Source organism: Delphinus delphis, chromosome 19 (genome assembly GCF_949987515.2).
Source record: "Delphinus delphis chromosome 19, mDelDel1.2, whole genome shotgun sequence".
NCBI classification, from domain to species: Eukaryota; Metazoa; Chordata; class Mammalia; order Artiodactyla; family Delphinidae; genus Delphinus; species Delphinus delphis.
The window spans coordinates 22,020,252-22,036,539 of record NC_082701.1 but is presented as its reverse complement, the minus strand read 5'-3'; the positions used below and the strand labels follow the sequence as shown (position 1 = coordinate 22,036,539).

Genomic DNA, 16,288 nt, shown 5'->3' with positions numbered 1-16,288 from the left:
TTGGGAAGGGATCGGGGGTCGGGGGATGGTCAATGAACATTTCTTTAAGCACCTGGAATAGTAGTTCACAGACCAAAATGCACAACGTACCCGAAATACCCTGCATATTGAAAACGCAGATACCTGTGCCCCACCCATAAGAATGTAATGTGTAGGCCTAGGCCAGGCGCGAATCCGATAAAACAAGCTCCCGAGGCGACGAGATGTGTCCGCACCGCGCTTCTAGAAGCACTGCCCTAAGGCTCCGCAAGAGAAAACGGTTCCGGTCAGGGTCCCCGCTCGCAAGTGAGGGGCCCGGGAGGCGCAGGCAAGGAAATGAGCGGCGATGCTCCGCGCGGGTCATTCGCAGACACGCGGGAACCAAAGGGGGCGCCGGAGAGCCCTCCACACCCCGGGGCCCCCTAGGCGGCTGCGGGGTCGGCTCCTCGGCCCGACTTCCGGCGGCTGGGGCTGGTCGGCTTGCGCAGGCCCGCGGCCCGCACCGCGCGAGCCCCGCAGCGTCTTCCGGGCCGAGGCGGGGCCGGGCCGCTGGGAGGCGGGGAAGCGGGAAGGTGACCGGGGCGCGAGGCGGAGCCGGCGCGCTGGCGGCAGCGGGGCCGACATGGGCGGCGCGGGGGCGCTCCTGAGGCCGGCGGCCCTGGTGAGCAGCCGCGGCCCCGCCGGCCGGCCCCCCCGACTCCCCTCCCGAGCCCGCCCCTCGGCTGAGCGTCCCTGAAGCCCCTACGTCGCCTGGTCCTTCGCAGCCCTCCCTGAGCGCCCGCTGGGTGCCAGCACCTCCCCCAGCAATTCCCGTTCCTCTCTTGGGACCCCTTATTCTTACCCTCGTATTTCTCCCACTCGCCTAAGCCCTGTCGTCTCTTCCCTCCCAGATGACTTCCCTCTGGAAGTCTTCCGCTTTCCGTTGACTTTATATTTTTCTGTTTCCAAACCACCGTCTTGCGATGCCTGCTTGCGTTGCAGAAGCTGAACCAGAGACGGGACATCACCTCCTGGCTGGTAAGTACTACCCACCAATACCCCGTTTCCACTTCTCTCTGCCCTAGTCCCCCAGGCCCAGAGACCCCAAAGGTAGAGACCAGAGGAGGGAACCAGAATGGGTCAGCCCTGCTTTGTAGATTTCAGCCTGAGACTGCCTTGTCCATAGCTACCTTCCCGATGGCTCAGGGGAGACAGAGTGGCCAGAGGGCACAGGGCAGGGAGCAGGCTTCTGCCCTGAGAACAGCGGTGCCTGATAAACCCAGCCCTAGGTGCAGTTACCCCCGCCTAGGCTGGCAGGATCCTGAGCCTCCCGTCCCTTGCACCCAGGTGAGAGCCAGGGTTTGAAAGGAAGGCCTGGACCCCGAAACCTATGTGCTTGCATGGCCTTGAAATCTCTTCTCTGTCTGGAGCTCAGGGGCCTTATGGTGTCCTGGGGGGAGTGTCCTTGCAGGGTGGCATCAGATCAGCCTCCTGCAGAGGAAGCCTGTCACCAGCCAAGGCTCTTGGGAAACTGGACAAGGCCACAGGCGAGAAAGTGCTTCCAGGGCATGAGCTGACCCTCACTCCCTCATCTTCTCTGCCACAGGCCCAATGGTTCCCCCAAACCCCAGCCAAGTCCGTGGTGGCCCTGAAAACACCCATCAAGGTGGAGGTGGTGGCTGGGAAAACCTACAGGTGGTGTGTGTGTGGCCACAGCAAGAAGCAGGTGAGAGACCTGGGTCCCCCTTCCCGTTGATATATGACAGCTGTGGCTGGGGACGCTACATGTTGCCCAGGAACTCCCACCCAAGACGTTCCTCTTTTTCCCACACACACCTGAGGGACAACAAGGGAGACTGGTGGGGAGGGATACTCTCAGGCCAGCGCCACTCACAGCCCTGAGCTCACCGTTCTCTGCATCCCTCCTTCAGGATGCAGCCAGAGAGACAGAAACTCAGTCCCGGGGCCGGTCGGGTGGAGCCAGGGTTCTGTCCTCCTCTTCCGGTGCTCCCTCCTTCTCAGAGGCTCCGGGCTCTGCCCTGTCTCTCTCTCCCCTCTCTCCTTCTTCCTCCTAGGAAGCATCTGGGTCAAAGGTTCCCAGGCCTTGGACCCCAGCATTGGGCAGACTTTGCACAGCCTCTCTGGCCCTGTGTGCCCCTTCCTGGCATCTGCTCCTGAAAACCCTCCCTCAGTTTCTGTGACTTCCCTGGTTTCTTGCTGTCTTGTCAGCCTGGCGGCCTGCTCCCAACTCCTTCTCTCTTCTGCTCCAGGAGCCTTTCGTCCAGCAGGAACCTGCCCCATATTCTTAGCCTCCGGGGTCCCTTTCTTTCTTGAGCGGGCTCTGAACTGTGTTCCTCCAATCAGCATGGCGTGGTGTCAGCAGCCCAGGGACCCGAGTCCCGCTTTGCCACCGATTTGCTGTGGACTTTGAGCAGGTCCTCACGGGGGTGGCGCTGTGCAGCCCACGGGTGAGGCCTAGCACAGGAGGGCCCTCTGTGCCTCTCTGCCTCTTGCCCTCTGGGACAGGTTGCTTATTTTTATCTGCACACTTCTCTCATCCATTCTCCTATCCCACCCTGACTCCAAGGCCAAGAGGCCTTGGGTCCAGCTCTGCCATTAACTAACTAGCTAACCACCTCTCTGGGCCTGTTTCCATTACCCAGGAACACCTTCCGGGATGGAAGGGCATAGATGCTCACACCAGGCAGCCAGTTTGCTGTGGGATGTCCCCTTCCCCCCTTCCCAGTTATTTCCTGGAGCCAAACAAAATTGATACCCCAGTCTTAAAGCCCACCCAGAGAAGTTTTTACCCCAAGAATGTGGAGAAGGAAATGAATTTCGTGAACCAGTGGAGACTCAGAGCCATTAAAAAAAAAACAAAAAAAACACCTATCAGCGTAAACATGGCTGATACCTAAGGGCCCATTTCGCCTTGAAAATTGTTCTTGTGTCCTGGTCCTCTGGGAACCCCAGAAACTACTCCTGTAAAGACTCATACTTACTGAACACTTTCTACAGGCAAAGTGCATGATAACCATAATGTATTTTATTTTCTTGGGATGACGCTACTCTTTTTACTGTCACGTTACAGATGAGACAGGTGTGGTAGCGAACACAGGCAGCATCACTTAGGAGTCTGGGCCCTGAGCCCCGTGTGCTGCTTCTCCCAGCCCTGCCCGGCCTCAGCAGGTGGGGTTGGGTCTCTAACTTTCTTTCTTTCCCTCACCAGCCCTTCTGTGATGGCTCCCACTTCTTCAAACGCACTGGCCTATCCCCACTCAAGTTCAAGGCCCGGGAGACCCGCATGGTGGCGCTCTGTACCTGCAAGGCCACCCAGAAGCCCCCGTACTGCGATGGCACCCACAGGAGTGAGCGGGTGCAGAAGGCAGAAGTGGGCTCCCCACTCTGAGGGGGCGGCTGCTGACCGGCCCAAGAAGGGGTCACCCCAGGGACCCCAGTACCCGTAGCTGGCTCGTGAAGGACTTGCTCCCGTAACCCGAGGTCTCCAGTCTGGGGTGGCTGGAACTGGCCCCTGCCCCAATGCCTGCTGGCAAAGATGGCATTAAATAGGCGTGCCGGCCCAGAGTGGCGTTCTTGTGGTCACTGGTGTGAGGGACGTGACCGGTCCCCCTTCAGGATCTTAACATGGGCTGGGGACACCTGACTGGCCACAGGGAGGGGGCAGTTGAGGTTCACTCCATATAGGGTCCCCCAAGTCAGGCTGAGCCCAGAGACAAGAGGAGGAGGCCAGGGCACCCAGCCACCCTTTCCCTGTCCCGTCTGTCCCGAAGAACTACAGGCTCTGGAGAGTACACAGCATTTATTACAAAGCCAGGAGATACAGATGTCCCAGGAGGAGGATACAGCCATGGCACCTCAGACACAGGACGAGGCGTGAACACAGACAAACCCACTGGGGGACACCTGACCCCAAACACATAGGCTGTGATAGTCTTGCCTCCTCCCCTCGTCCCGATCTGACCTATGTCCATTGGAGGAAAAACTGGTGGGCAGGGGTCTGTTGGGGTCTGCCCCTCAGGGGGAAGACCACTTGACTTCTTGGGATGGAGCTGAGGTCAGATCTCACAGGTTCTGTCTTCTTGTGCTTTTAGATGCCTGTTGTTCTTTCCTGACTTGGCCTCAGCTGCGGGTGGGGAGGGCACTGGAGGACTGTTTGCCTTTGGCAAAATCTGGGGTCTGTGCTTATCTGAGGTCAACACCCCCCCTTCCACCTCTCCACTACAGGCCCCGAGGTGAGACTTCCCCATCCGCCTTGCTAGTGCGGGCTCCTGGGTGGGGGGTGTGGAAGAAGGGGGTGAAGCGGTTTACAATGTTGACACCACAGTGGAAGTTCAAGGGCTGAGGTCTTCTGTGGCCTCAGTCTTCTTTTCCACAAGATAAATGATGCAAAGGCCACACACACAGGGGAAAAAAAAAAAGGCAGAACTATCTATTACACAAAGTTTCTACTGCAAGAGGAGGAGGTAAGGGAGATGCCCTCTCCACTGCCCACTTGCTCCTCAGAACCAGGGGATAGGCTGCGTTTGTGAAAGGCACTGTCTTAGCAATTCTCTGGACATTCAACAATGGTGGGGGGGAGGGTACTGGTCAGGGTCAGGGCAGGACAGCAGCCAAGATGGGGAGAGAAGCAGGGTGGACCTCATACACAGCCAGTTCGAGTCGTGCCTACAGCTTTGGGGGTTGGTGGGGGCCCCTCCAACACCGCATATGCCTTGGGAAACAGAAGGAGGATGGGGCAGGGCTTCACCGAGCCTCAAGTGGCCCCACCAATCCACCTCTAGGCACCCCCAAAAAGAGCAGAGCAAATTACACAAGACCGCCTAAAATTGAGCACCCCATCCCCCACGCATACACACACACATCAAGTTTGTTTCCTGTGGCATTTAAATTAATCTGGTTGGTCCATAGAAAATAAGTATGTATATTTGGTTTTTCCTATGTACATATATATATAGATTTATTTATAAAACCCATCCCCGACCCCTAAGGTGGGGGGAGCTGGGGAAAGTAGAAGAGGTGGAAAAGGGGGCCCAGAAAAAGTGGAGGGGTGGAGAGGCATAGCTGGAAAAGGAGGGAGAGGGTCCCTTTCCTCAAGTTAAGGGGGGCACGGGAGCTCCGTTGACAGTCATCTTGCGCCCCCTGCTGGTGGAAGGCGGTGTCTGCAGGCAGTTCGAGGTGCCCCCGTTGGCAGCTGTGGTGGCCCCACTGGCTGTGGCGGGGGGCGTGGGGGAGGTCGGGTGGGGGGCCGAGGGGCCATGGGAGCTGGGAGAGCCATGGGAGGGGGTAGCTGGGCTGGGCAGGGAGGAGGAGGTGGCCGGCAGGGTGGCAGGGCTGGGAGCCTTGTCGCTGACTGACTCACACTCAGACGCCCCGCTGGTATTGGTGCCCTCGGAGGGGGTGGGCGCTGTGGGCAAGGTGAGCCGCTTGCAGGCTGGCTGGACGCGATACTTGAGGGGGAGAGGGCCATTCTGCAGGGAGAGGGGAGGGGAGGGTGTCAGGAGAAAGAGGCTAATGGGGCAGCCACCCACCTTCACCCCACGGCACCCAAACAGGGAGAAGGGAAGGTCCGGGCCTTGGAGAGGAGAAAGACTGGAGAGAGAGGAGGAGACACGCGACGTGGGACTGACCAAGCAAGGCCGGAGAGACAGGGGCACACAGAGACCCAGAGAGGAAGAGAGCGCATGTGAGACCAGAGACAGAAAAAGGAGAGAGGGAGGCCAAAGAGCAGAAGGCAAAGTTCACTCCTCCACACCCAGCTGGGGCACGTGGGCTGCCCAGGGGTCCTTTTCTCCTTCTGAGTGCGGAAAGTCATCAGTGAGAGAGCGTCCGAAGGCATACCTGGTGTGTGGCAGGCCACCCTGGACATGTCCAGCTCATGAGACGAGGGATAAACTGTGATGAGAGCAGGGTGGCCCACGTGATGGCCCCGTGTCCCCTTTCGGCCCTGTCCCCTTGCTGGTACCACCCCACCCACTCACCCGCCGCCAGGGGTAGATGTAGGCGATATCCATGAGGGTATAGTATTCCTTCAGCGGCTCGTCCTCATAGAGAACCTCAACCTGGAGGAGGAACGGGAGGACACAGCTCAAGCTTCCAGCTGTTTGGCAAAGAGGCTCCAAGCAGGTGGTCCCTCATTACTCTGGGGTTTCATGATGGATTCGACTTCCCTATCAGAGTTGTTCCAACATCACTCCTGACCAGCAGGTGGGAAGGGAAGATACCCACATCATCAACAGCCCCAGCCCCAGCAATCCACACGGTGGTCTGGGTCCCCTTCTATCTCTGGCATGTTCTCCAGAGGAGCTAACAGGCAAAGAAAAGGCCCAGGTGAGAAGGAACTTGTGGAGCAACGACTCTCACCCAGGCTGCACCGTGGAATCACACCAGTGCTTGGATCTCACTCCCAGAGATGGTTTTAACTGGTATGACATGAATCGAGTTTTAATCTCGATAGGCAACCCCTCACGTAATTCTGACATGTGGCAAAGTTTGGGATCCACTGTCCTAGAGCCTCAAGAGTCCATGGACCAACAGCACCGGAAGCACCTGGGAGCTTGCCAGAAATGCAAAATCTACTCAATCAGAATCTGCATTTTGGGACTTCCCTGGCGGTCCAGTGGTTAGGACTCCGCATGCCTCTAGGCACAGCCAAAAGAAAAAAGAACCTGCATCTGCATTTTAACAAGATCTCTAGGGGGTCACATACATGTTCAAATTTGAGAAGCGATGTCCTCGAGCTCCTTGGCAATTTCAGACCAGCATTCCCACAGCCAGCTGGCCCAGGTAAGGCCCTGCATTTTTACACACACGCCTCTGCCATAGTTCTAAACGTGCAAGCATGTACACACACACACACACACCATCTTGGTCTCCTGCACCTCTGCACGCTGGCTTCAGCAGACGCAGACTGCCCCACCCCAATCTAGTTTTCAGTTACCCTTCTACACGGGCTCAGTTACACAACCGTGCAGGCCCTCGGTGACACCCAGCCAGCCCTGAACCATGGCTGAGACGCACAGATTGTCAGATACATCCACACACGGACGCGTTTTTCAAAAGGGACCAGGGACCCACCTTGTACTTGCTGGGCACGTCCATCTTGTTGCGGAGAAACTTGGCGAGATGCATGACCGTCATGGCTGCTGGGCACCGCAGGAAGCGCACCCCTGTCTGGTGGGGGAGAGGCACCCAAGGGCTGGGGTCCACCCCGGCACTCTCTCCCAGCCCACACCCCGCTCCTGGGCAGGCCCCAGCACTCACTTTCTCCTTGTCACCATCCCCATTTTCCAGGGGGCCCTTCTTCTCTTCCCGGTCCCTGCAGAAGGAGAAGGAATGAAGCAAGGGAGACCCTGGTGTAGGCAGGATCTAACTGCACACATCCGGAAGGCCCTCCTGGAAGCACCCTTTCCTCCCAGGGGAATGGGGATGGCATGGGAGAAGGGACCCAGCCTAGGACCCCAAAAGGACCAGGCACGGGCCAGACTTGCCTGACGCCTTCATAGAACTCGATGGAGAGGCTGACGATCTCATCGTCGCTCAGAGCCCCCTTCTCCTGTTCCAGAACCTCACCACGGTCCTCATTGGAGCCATTGGGAACTGCGGAAGGAGAGAGCTCTGAGGCGTTGGCCTAGGAGGGGGGGACAGGAGCCCCACCAAGGACCCAGGGATCTCAGAGCTCAGTGCGGTGAGCCCAGCCACCCCTGGGCTGGGGAGGCCGTGTGCGGTGCCCACCGGCCCTCCATGCATCTGGCCCTTATACCTGGGGCAGCACCCACGCACACACACGTGAACACACTCACCTTCTGTCAGGGGGTAGGCTGCGTAGAAATCCCGCCTCCGTTTCATCTCATCTAGAAGAGAGGGAGCAGGCTGAGGCGGGGGGCAACACGCTTGGGCAGTGGGGGGCGGGGGGTGGCAGGACAACGAAGGGTGTAGGTACCTTTAAAAAGCCCAGGGACCAATTTGTAGACGATGTCTTGAAGGGTTTTGTCAGATCTGGAAAGAAGCACATAGGGGCCTGCTGGCAACCACGTCACACCGACTCTCCAGCCTGGGGCCCCTTCTTCCCACCTCCCTTCCTGAGACCCAGGGCCCAGGCATGGGGGTCCCTAGAGGCCTTGCCTCTACCTCTCTAGAACTTCTCAGCTGGATACACCCCTGAGGGAAGGATGGGGATTCGGTCCATGCCTGGCGCTTCTCCTCCACCTGCCAGCCTGGCTTCAGGAAGCAAGGAGGGCTGGGGGACAGAGGGCAGCTGCCCCAGAGGACGGGCGGGGACAGGAGGACGTGCTGGGCCCACCTGATGCTCAGCAGCGGCCGGGTTTTGTGGACCTGTACGTCGCACATGGGGCAGTACTTGTTGGTCTCCAGGTAGCGCACAATGCAGGTTTTGCAGACTTGGCAGAAGGGTGTGGAGAGAGGAGGAAGAGTCAGAGTCCCCTTCATCCCCCAGGACCAGCCCCCATGCCCCCTGCTCGGGCTCAGGTATCCCCTCTTCTCCACCTTGTTCCCGCACAGATGGCAACTGTGCCCCTTATCATCCATCCTTGGGGGAGGACAGATTGTGTGTGTGTGTGTGTGTGTGTGTGGTGTGTGTGTGTGTGTGGACGGATTGTGTGTGTGTGTGTGTGGTGTGTGTGGACAGATTGTGTGTGTGGACAGATTGTGTGTGTGTGTGTGTGTGTGGACAGATTGTGTGTGTGGACAGATTGTGTGTGTGGACAGATTGTGTGTGTGTGTGTGTGGACAGATTGTGTGTGTGGACAGATTGTGTGTGTGTGTGTGTGTGTGTGTGTGTGTGTGTGTGTGTGTGTGTAAAGGTGAGTCCCAAGTCCCAAGCCCCGCCAACCTATTAGACACCCTATCGCAGGGTCCTCGACCCCCAGCCACAAGCCCGTGGTGCACACCAGGGCACCTGCACCTTCCGGGAGCGCAATTTCAGGCACAGAGATGCAAGGAGAGAACTGAGATTTCAGGTAAAAGTTCCCCAAATGAACTTCTGAGCTGAACCCTCCAGTATCCCCTCCAAGGCAGCTTCTCAGGGACCTGGGACCCTCACCAGACACATGGACGTATTTGCTCTTCAGGGCAGAGGCCACCCACCCGAGGAGCAGCCCCTCGACTCAACTCACAGGAATGCAAGCACTCCACGATGGTAGTGGCATCGATGAAGTACCCCCCGCAGAGGGCACACATGAGGTGAGGGTTCAGCTCCGTGATTTTAATCCGTGTGGTCCGATGCATGATGCCGGGGTGGGGGGCAGGGGACTGGGGAGCGTCACCCTGGGAAACAAACATGGAATCAGGAACCCACAGAGCCAAGAGCCCCTCCCACACTCTACTCCACCTGCCCCACAAGCGACACCGCTCCTGGGCCCAAGGCCCTTCCTTTCCCTTTAAGGCCGGACAAGGTGCACATGAGGGGATGGTTCTTTCTGACCCCCTGTGAGTGTTCACTGGGTGCCAGGGGCTCTGGAGATCTCACGACCTTGAGCAACAAGGTCAGGTTCTATCTCAGGACAGCAGAAAGACTGAGGTTAGACCACAGGAAGTACTACTCAACTCTCCAGAGGATGTGGGGAGGCATGAAAATGGAAGAGAATGGAGTTTTAAAAAATCTCCCTGATCCCAAGCCATATTCACTCAAGTGAACTCACTAAGAACTATGAGGAAACTTAGACTCCTGACTGGGTCTTTCTAATCCATCCTACTGTCCTTCCATCCCATCACTCCTTCTCCAGGATGCGTTCCCTGGAAACACTGGGGGCACATCCGCCCTAAGGCTGAAGGGGGCACCCCATAACTCATCCTTGCACTGCTGCATCCAGCCCCAGCCCCGGAGCAGCTCCCTGGAAATGCACCATATGTTGACCATGCAGGCTCTAGGCCTGGTGCTCAAGCAGGAAGTACTGAGGATGGTCCTTATGTGCCCAAAGTTGGGAACACACGGCTCCAACCCGCCCCCTGGCCCAGCCCTGGACTCTGCAGGTTAACTGCAAAGTCTGGGCAAAAAGACTGCTACTGCCCCTTCCACAGGAAGGCCACCACGGGCCCCGACAAAGAGCCTGCTGCACGCTGCCCCGCCCAGGCGCGCAGGAATCTCCCCACGTGGGCACTGCTACCCACCCGCCGTATCCTGTCTGCAAGCCGGCCACAAGCTGCCCGGTGACAGACCACAGGCTCTCAGAGATGCCTGCCAAAGCTATGCAGAAAGTTCTCCCCACAGCCCACCGAGTGCCCAGCCAGGCCCGGGCGGGGTCCGGGGAGGAAAGGCACAGCCCAGGTCTGGACTGGCTGACGTGCTTACTTCTTGGTGTAGAAATCCAGCCTGCGCCCAGGAGCAATGGTACCTCCCTCCTCTTTCCCAGAGTAGAAGCCCAAGGGGCAGGGCTGGGGAGGGCGGCCAAGTCCCGACAGCTCTTTTACAACATACATCCTTCTCTCCTTTCCAGAAAGATTTCTAAAGCCAACACGCTGGGTTTTCTAGGACCCAAAATTCACAGCTGGGAATCAGCAGTTTCTATAGAGACCCCAGAATGAGTTTGGCCAAGACCCAAACAGCCAACAGAGGCTGGCCAGAGACCGAAAGAGATGGAGAGACACAAAGGCCACATGTGAGAGAGACACCAAGTTGCAGGGCAGACGGAGAGGAACAAGCAAGCCCAGAGCCAGTGGAGACGCGGCGGCCAAGACCTGCAGACATGGCCCGAGGAAGGAAAGGGGTTCCCGCCTCCCCTCCGCCAGCTCTCCCTGCACGGGTCCCCTCTTCATAATTGTGTAGAAGCCTCGCTGGCTACTACACTGTTTGGTCGTTCCCATAGTAACCCCTGGCAAGATGCCCAAATATTATTACAACCATCCGGAGGAGGGAACAAACTCCAAGTGGCTGACTCGCTGAGCGTGTGTAATCTCTATCGGATGCGCACATGCTGCTGGACCCCCAACGGTACCTCATGTGACTACTTGCCCCATGTGTGCGCCTTGTCCAGATGAATCTCAGGGTGTGTGTGCACAGCCAGAAACAAAACGTTTGGGGGTCTGATAATGTATGAGGGTCCTGGTTGCTATTGGCAAATCTCATGCCTTCTTTTCTGTCTCTCTCTCTCTCTCACACACACACACACACACACACACACACACACACACACACACGCTCGCTTCACACTGCCTTAGCCACCTCATTCACATACTCACTGTGTTTTCAAAACAGACACTTGCTTTTAAGAACTCTCATGCAGTTCCTTCCAGGCCAACTGTGGCCTCAACGTGCGAGAGCTCCTAAGCAAATGGCCGTGACCCTCACCCTTTCACTTCTGCAAGCACTCAGACCAAGACTACCCCTCAAGCTCTGTTCTGGATGCACGGGTGAAGGCGAGAGCTGTGGTGCTTACTGGATGAAATGCTCCTCCTTCTCCCTTTAAGAAATGAGCCCCCTTGCCACACTCCCTGCTCCCCCTGCCCCATCCCCAGGGGCCTCAGACCTCTGGGGCTGGGGGTGGGGAGAAGCACTGATTGGTTCCTCACCTGATTGCCATGGTTACCTGCAGGGCCCTGCCAGCAGGTACCAAGAACAACTGTAAACAGGAGCTCTGTTCCCTCACCCACTCACCATCTCTCTCCCCCCATGAGGCCCCAGGGCCCCACACCTCACACTCAGCTCCTCCCCAGCTGCAACTGGCTGGACCTCCAGCTCCCATCACCTTAGGGAAGAGCCTGAGGGTGAAGGAGAGGGAGAGACAAGTCCCAAGAAGCAGAAAAAGGGAGACCAAGGGCCATTTGGAAGTGGCCCTGTGGAGCTCTGGAGGCTTTCACAGGTCAGTACTGACCACATCCCCACAGTGGACCTGAGCACTGTTTCCCACCCACAATACCTCCCCCAACCGGGGGGCAAGTCCTTCAATATCTTCTGTCCCCAAACCACTGTCTTTGCAAAGGCATCATGGTGGAACAGCCCTTGCTCCTGGCCCCTGGTGGCCCGGGTTTCAGCTATAGTGGCAGGAAAGGAGCTTGATCAGCACCCAACCCCAACTCCTCCTTGCCACCCAAGCCTGGCTTGTGTCTTTCCCCATTCTCAAAGCCCCCTACTTATAGAGATCACCCCCCATCTCTCCATTCTTACCAGTCTTTTTCTGGAAGCTCCCCCGTAATTTAGACTTCTCTCAGCGTTAGTTTTTTTTCTTTTTCCACTGCAGAAATAGCCAATCTCTGATAACCCAGAGGTTCCTTTCTGCTCCTTCAGATGCCCAGCTACAGAATTCTTTGCTCTGCTTTCCCTCCACATGAAATTCACCCAACTCCCTCACTAGAAAATCTCCAAGTCTTGGGAAGAGTCACTGAAGGTCACATCCAGACATCTAGAATGGCAGAGGTGGAAGGAATCTTATTAGAAAGCATCTTGTCGAGTCCTTTCATTTTACAGATGAAGAAACTCAGACAGAAGTGACTCGTCTCAGGTCATGCAGTCACTCAGTGGCAGTTCTAGGACTAGACGCAGCCTGACTCCCGTTCCAGTGCTCTTTCCACACTGGCACCCAGGCCGGGCTTCCTACTCATCTAAGGAACCAGTAAGCCTGGCCTGACTCCATCCAGGCAGGCGGAAGGTAGCAGGACTCCAGGTTCCACAGAAGACCATTCAGTGAGCCATATGGGCCAAAACATCACCAACAGCACACATTCTCGCCTTGAAGTAGAAAGAGGGGGCAGAGGCAAATGGCCTCACCCGACTTTCCTGATACAGATATGGAAGCAGGCTCTGTGGAAGCTCAGTGAGCCAGACTGTACTGGATCCCAGGAGTTCGGGTTCAGTTGTGCAAGCCTGTGTATTTGTGTGTGTGTAGGGAGAGTAGGGGGTGGAGGTCTGTCTGGGACGCTGTCAAACTCTCAATGTTCCCTGATCCTTGACCCTGGGTGGAGGATCTGCGCCTCCCACCAGCAGCATCAAAAAAGTCCTCTAGTCTCCTGAAGACAGGCTCACCCTACCTTCCCTCCCTTTCCCACCTCTCAGCTTCCTAAGATCAAACAAAGACAAAAATCCAAAATATACACAGATACACACACACATATGCACACACAGCCAGACACACCCCCTCCGTTTCTCTCTCACATTCACAACACACAAGGCCAGACACTTGGCCAGACACACACACAGACACACCCCATCACACATACAGCCAGACCAGAGCCAGGCCCACGCTTGCCAGATGTACAAGCCGCCCCCACCCACCCCAGGAGCACAGAGTCTGACATCCCTGCCTGAAACCAGAGCTGCAAACACACACCACCCTTCTGCGCATCCCCGGTCTACCGAGGGTAAATTATAACATAAGTCTTCCAGCAACAAAGGCAGTGCAGCTCCCAGCCTTGCTCTGGGGGCCAGAGGCTGGAGGAGTGGGGTGGGCATCCAACCTGCACGAAGATGTCACCTCTTCCTGTTCAGGCTCTCTCCATTCCCATGGCAACAGCTCCATCAAACAAGATCTCCCAGGGAAGACCAGAAGCAGGAGAGAGCACCCCCCACAAAGACTTCAACTTGAACCCCACCCAGCTACACTCTGGATCCCAAGTCCCAAGACTCACCTCAGGCCTGTTTCCTGCCTCATTCCAAAGACAGCTCTCAGACCTCAACCCCCAACTCCAAACCAGGAAACCCCGGGGAAAACCTCCCCACCGAAAAGCTATAACAGAGCTGCCTTTATGCTCCTTCTCCAAGTACTAGCACCTTGGAACAGAGTGGAGAGGGGGAGGAAGAGAAATTATAGAGTTTCAGGAACAGATGCAAACTGCAAGAGGCCCAGAGAAGGAGGCTTAAGAACGGAGTGGGAGACAAGCAGGAGACCCGCCCCCCGCCCCCAGCGACAGGGAGCCCTGGAGACTGAGGCAGCACGGCGGGGGCTGGGGGGGCTCTCTGAGAGACAAAGACCAGGGGCAAGCGCGGGGCAACGCTTCCACAATATTTACAGGCAAATTCACCATCCCCAGGCCTCCTCCTTCCCCACCTCAAGCCATCCGGAGCAATTCTGGGCAGACGGGGGCTGTGGGGGACGGAGAGAGGCATGCCTGGGCCCCCCGTGGAGACAGGAGGGGCAGGGGTGTCTGCTCGCCGAGGGGTCCCATCCTCTCAGAAATAGAAGCAGGAGGACCTAGGAAAGGAGGGGGCAGCCGGGCTCCCCAGTGGAAGACCGGCCAGTCCGCCAGCCCCCTCCTGCATCTGCGGGCGATAGGAAATATCGCGATAAATCTTCCCCATCTCCATTCTACTCCCTCCACCCCGGCATCCCCAGGAACCTGGGTCAGAAGATCAGAGACCCCAGTCACCGGGTGGCCGCTCCTACCTTCCCTAGAGCCAAACTTTCGGCGGGGCCCGAGGAGGGGTGTTCCGGAGAAAGAGGCTCCGCCGAGGTGGCTCGGGGAGGGGAGGGGGCGGGGCGCCCAGTCCCGGGATGGCGGGGTGAAAGGGACCGACTGGGGGGGGGTGCCCGAGACGACCGGTCCCGGCAGGGAAGAGCGCCCTCCCCCGGCCCCGCAGCAATCGAAAAGCTCGTCCCCTTCCTCCCCGCCTCAAGTCCTCGCGCGTCCACGACGCCCCAGTGCCCAACGAAGAAACCGAGAGCGACCCCTCCCCAAACCGAAAGGAGTAGTGGGAGAGGTCCAGGAGCTGAGCTGGCTCGTGGGGAGGGCTAGTGGGGCAGAGATCCGCCCCAGCGCGGAGCCCCAAAGCCCTTGTGGCTGCCTCGGACCCTCCCCCTCGCTACCTCGGGAGCAGGGTCTAGGGGGGCTGAGGCACAAAGAGGTGGTGGTCGAGGGAGACGCCAAATCGTTAAAAGGGGAATGCACTTCGGCCATCTTGGAAGGGAGGAAAAGGAGAGAAAAAAGGGAGAAAGAAAGGCGGACGGGGCGAGCTAGGACAGGGGCCGGCGGGGGTGGGGCGGAGACGCGAGAAGGCCCGGCTCAGAACCTACCCCCACAGGGGTTTGTAAAGAAGGAGGTACCGGCTCCCAGTCCCAGTCCCCAGATGGTTACGGGGTAGGAGAAGGAGGGAGAGGGGAGTCCGCGTCCGCTTACCTGGGTTCGGGGTCCGGTGGGTCTCGGGGAGGGGGGGATGGGAGGGAGGGAGGGAAGGGAGGGGAGGGGGGCCGCAGCCTTGTCGCTCGCTCGGGCGGCGAGAGGGGAGAAACCTACGGTAAGAAAGGAGTTTGTGAAAGCGGTTTGGGGTGGGAGGGAGTGAGGGGAGGGGAGGGGAGGGGACGGAGGGGGGAGGGGAGGGACCAGAGTTCGGAGGCGGGGGGGAGACAAAATGGCTTTTTTCCTCCAGACAAGAGTAGGTCCCGCCCACCACTCACCCACGTGACCTCATTCCTTCAGGGTGTTTGCGGAGAGGGGAAGAGGAGGAGGGGGAGAGGCTAACAAGGCTGCGCCCCCAACCGGGTGCCGGGCCCCCCAAAACTAGACCACGACCTCACCCTTCCTCAACTAACCCCTGCCCCCAAAATATGTGTGCGCCCCCCCTACCCCCTGACCCTGCGATCCTCGCCCCTAGCTGGAGCGCCTGGAAAATGGTGAGATGAGGACTGGGCTGAAATGTGGCTCGCTCTGCAGCCCTCCACCCCTCGGCCGCGACCAAAGGGCAATGTGCTCAGGCGGGGGACGCGACGCTTCTGGCCACGAGTCTGGGTTATTTTCATTCACTTAAGTGACACTCCCTTGAAATTAATAACTGCATGGGTGAGAGCGAGCGTCTCCTCCCCACTCCCCTTGCCCTCTCGGCGGCCCGATCGGCGGCTCTGAAACGCTGAGCCCGAGACCCGGCCCGGGCGCTTCGGGGGAGCAAACCGCCGGGAGGACGGAGGCAGAGGCCTGGAGGACGTCTCGCGGCGAGGGCTCGGTTTGCTGTGGTGGAGGCTGGCGCCTCCGGTGTGCTCGGTCAAGATCGGAACGCAACCTGGACCGGGAGGCAAGCTGAAGACGTCAGCTCAGGCTCCGGGCCCGGGACACAGTAACCCGGCCTAACGCGAGAGGCCCGAATGCACTCGAAAACAAGGCGCCGGGGCTCGGAAGTGGGCCCGCGCTTTTTTCCTGCCGGGCACTTATTCCCGCATTTTTCGCCCGCGCGCCGATTGCGCCCCGACCTCTGCAAGGTTGGTGCGCCTCGCTCGCCCAGGCGGCGGGAGTCCGGCGAGCGCAAAGGCGGCTGATGCCCTCCTACTCCGATCGTTGCTCCGGGCTCCGGTACCCTGTGGCTCCCGCCGGAGGAGAAGACTAGGAGGGAGCTTGGAAAACCTTGGAGCAGCAGCTGAGGCCGGCGCCGGGGAAG

General features: G+C 58.4%; 2 protein-coding genes across 3 annotated transcripts; one reads left to right on the top strand and one right to left on the bottom strand.

Annotated features, from left to right (window-relative positions):
• Nucleotides 1-301: 301 nt before the first annotated feature.
• CISD3 (CDGSH iron sulfur domain 3) lies at nucleotides 302-3,537 on the top strand. 2 transcript variants are annotated; one of them, XM_059998752.1, is made up of 4 exons: nucleotides 427-640; nucleotides 961-996; nucleotides 1,565-1,684; nucleotides 3,188-3,537. In XM_059998752.1, the coding sequence occupies exons 1-4, from the start codon at nucleotides 602-604 to the stop codon at nucleotides 3,365-3,367; spliced, it is 375 nt and encodes a 124-aa protein (XP_059854735.1). In that variant the 5' UTR covers nucleotides 427-601; the 3' UTR covers nucleotides 3,368-3,537. The 2 variants fall into 2 exon arrangements, 1 of the variants encoding a protein (XP_059854735.1); XR_009517133.1 differs by lacking the exon at nucleotides 3,188-3,537 and having other exon boundaries at nucleotides 302-640; nucleotides 870-996; nucleotides 1,565-1,676.
• A 231-nt stretch (nucleotides 3,538-3,768) lies between these two features.
• On the bottom strand, nucleotides 3,769-15,133 carry PCGF2 (polycomb group ring finger 2). Its single transcript, XM_059996556.1, has 10 exons — nucleotides 15,040-15,133; nucleotides 9,111-9,261; nucleotides 8,279-8,375; nucleotides 7,919-7,974; nucleotides 7,779-7,829; nucleotides 7,467-7,575; nucleotides 7,240-7,294; nucleotides 7,054-7,149; nucleotides 5,958-6,038; nucleotides 3,769-5,447 (listed from the first exon to the last, which is right to left on the bottom strand). Exons 2-10 carry the CDS (start codon nucleotides 9,220-9,222, stop codon nucleotides 5,070-5,072), a joined length of 1,035 nt encoding a protein of 344 aa, XP_059852539.1. The 5' UTR covers nucleotides 9,223-9,261; nucleotides 15,040-15,133; the 3' UTR covers nucleotides 3,769-5,069.
• Between the last annotated feature and the right edge of the window lie 1,155 nt (nucleotides 15,134-16,288).

Bases quoted from the DNA above. Each gene is read 5' to 3' on its own strand.
- CISD3 (XM_059998752.1), top strand. From the start codon at position 602: ATGGGCGGCGCGGGGGCGCTCCTGAGGCCGGCGGCCCTG. The intron at 641-960 runs GTGAGCAGCCGC...CTTGCGTTGCAG, and splicing joins TCCTGAGGCCGGCGGCCCTG to AAGCTGAACCAGAGACGGGA. The intron at 1,685-3,187 runs GTGAGAGACCTG...TTCCCTCACCAG, and splicing joins GTGGCCACAGCAAGAAGCAG to CCCTTCTGTGATGGCTCCCA.
- PCGF2 (XM_059996556.1), bottom strand. From the start codon at position 9,222: ATGCATCGGACCACACGGATTAAAATCACGGAGCTGAACCCTCACCTC. The intron at 7,576-7,778 runs GTGAGTGTGTTC...CTCCTTCCGCAG, and splicing joins AGCCTACCCCCTGACAGAAG to TTCCCAATGGCTCCAATGAG. The intron at 6,039-7,053 runs GTGGGTCCCTGG...TTCCTCCTCCAG, and splicing joins ACGTGCCCAGCAAGTACAAG to GTTGAGGTTCTCTATGAGGA.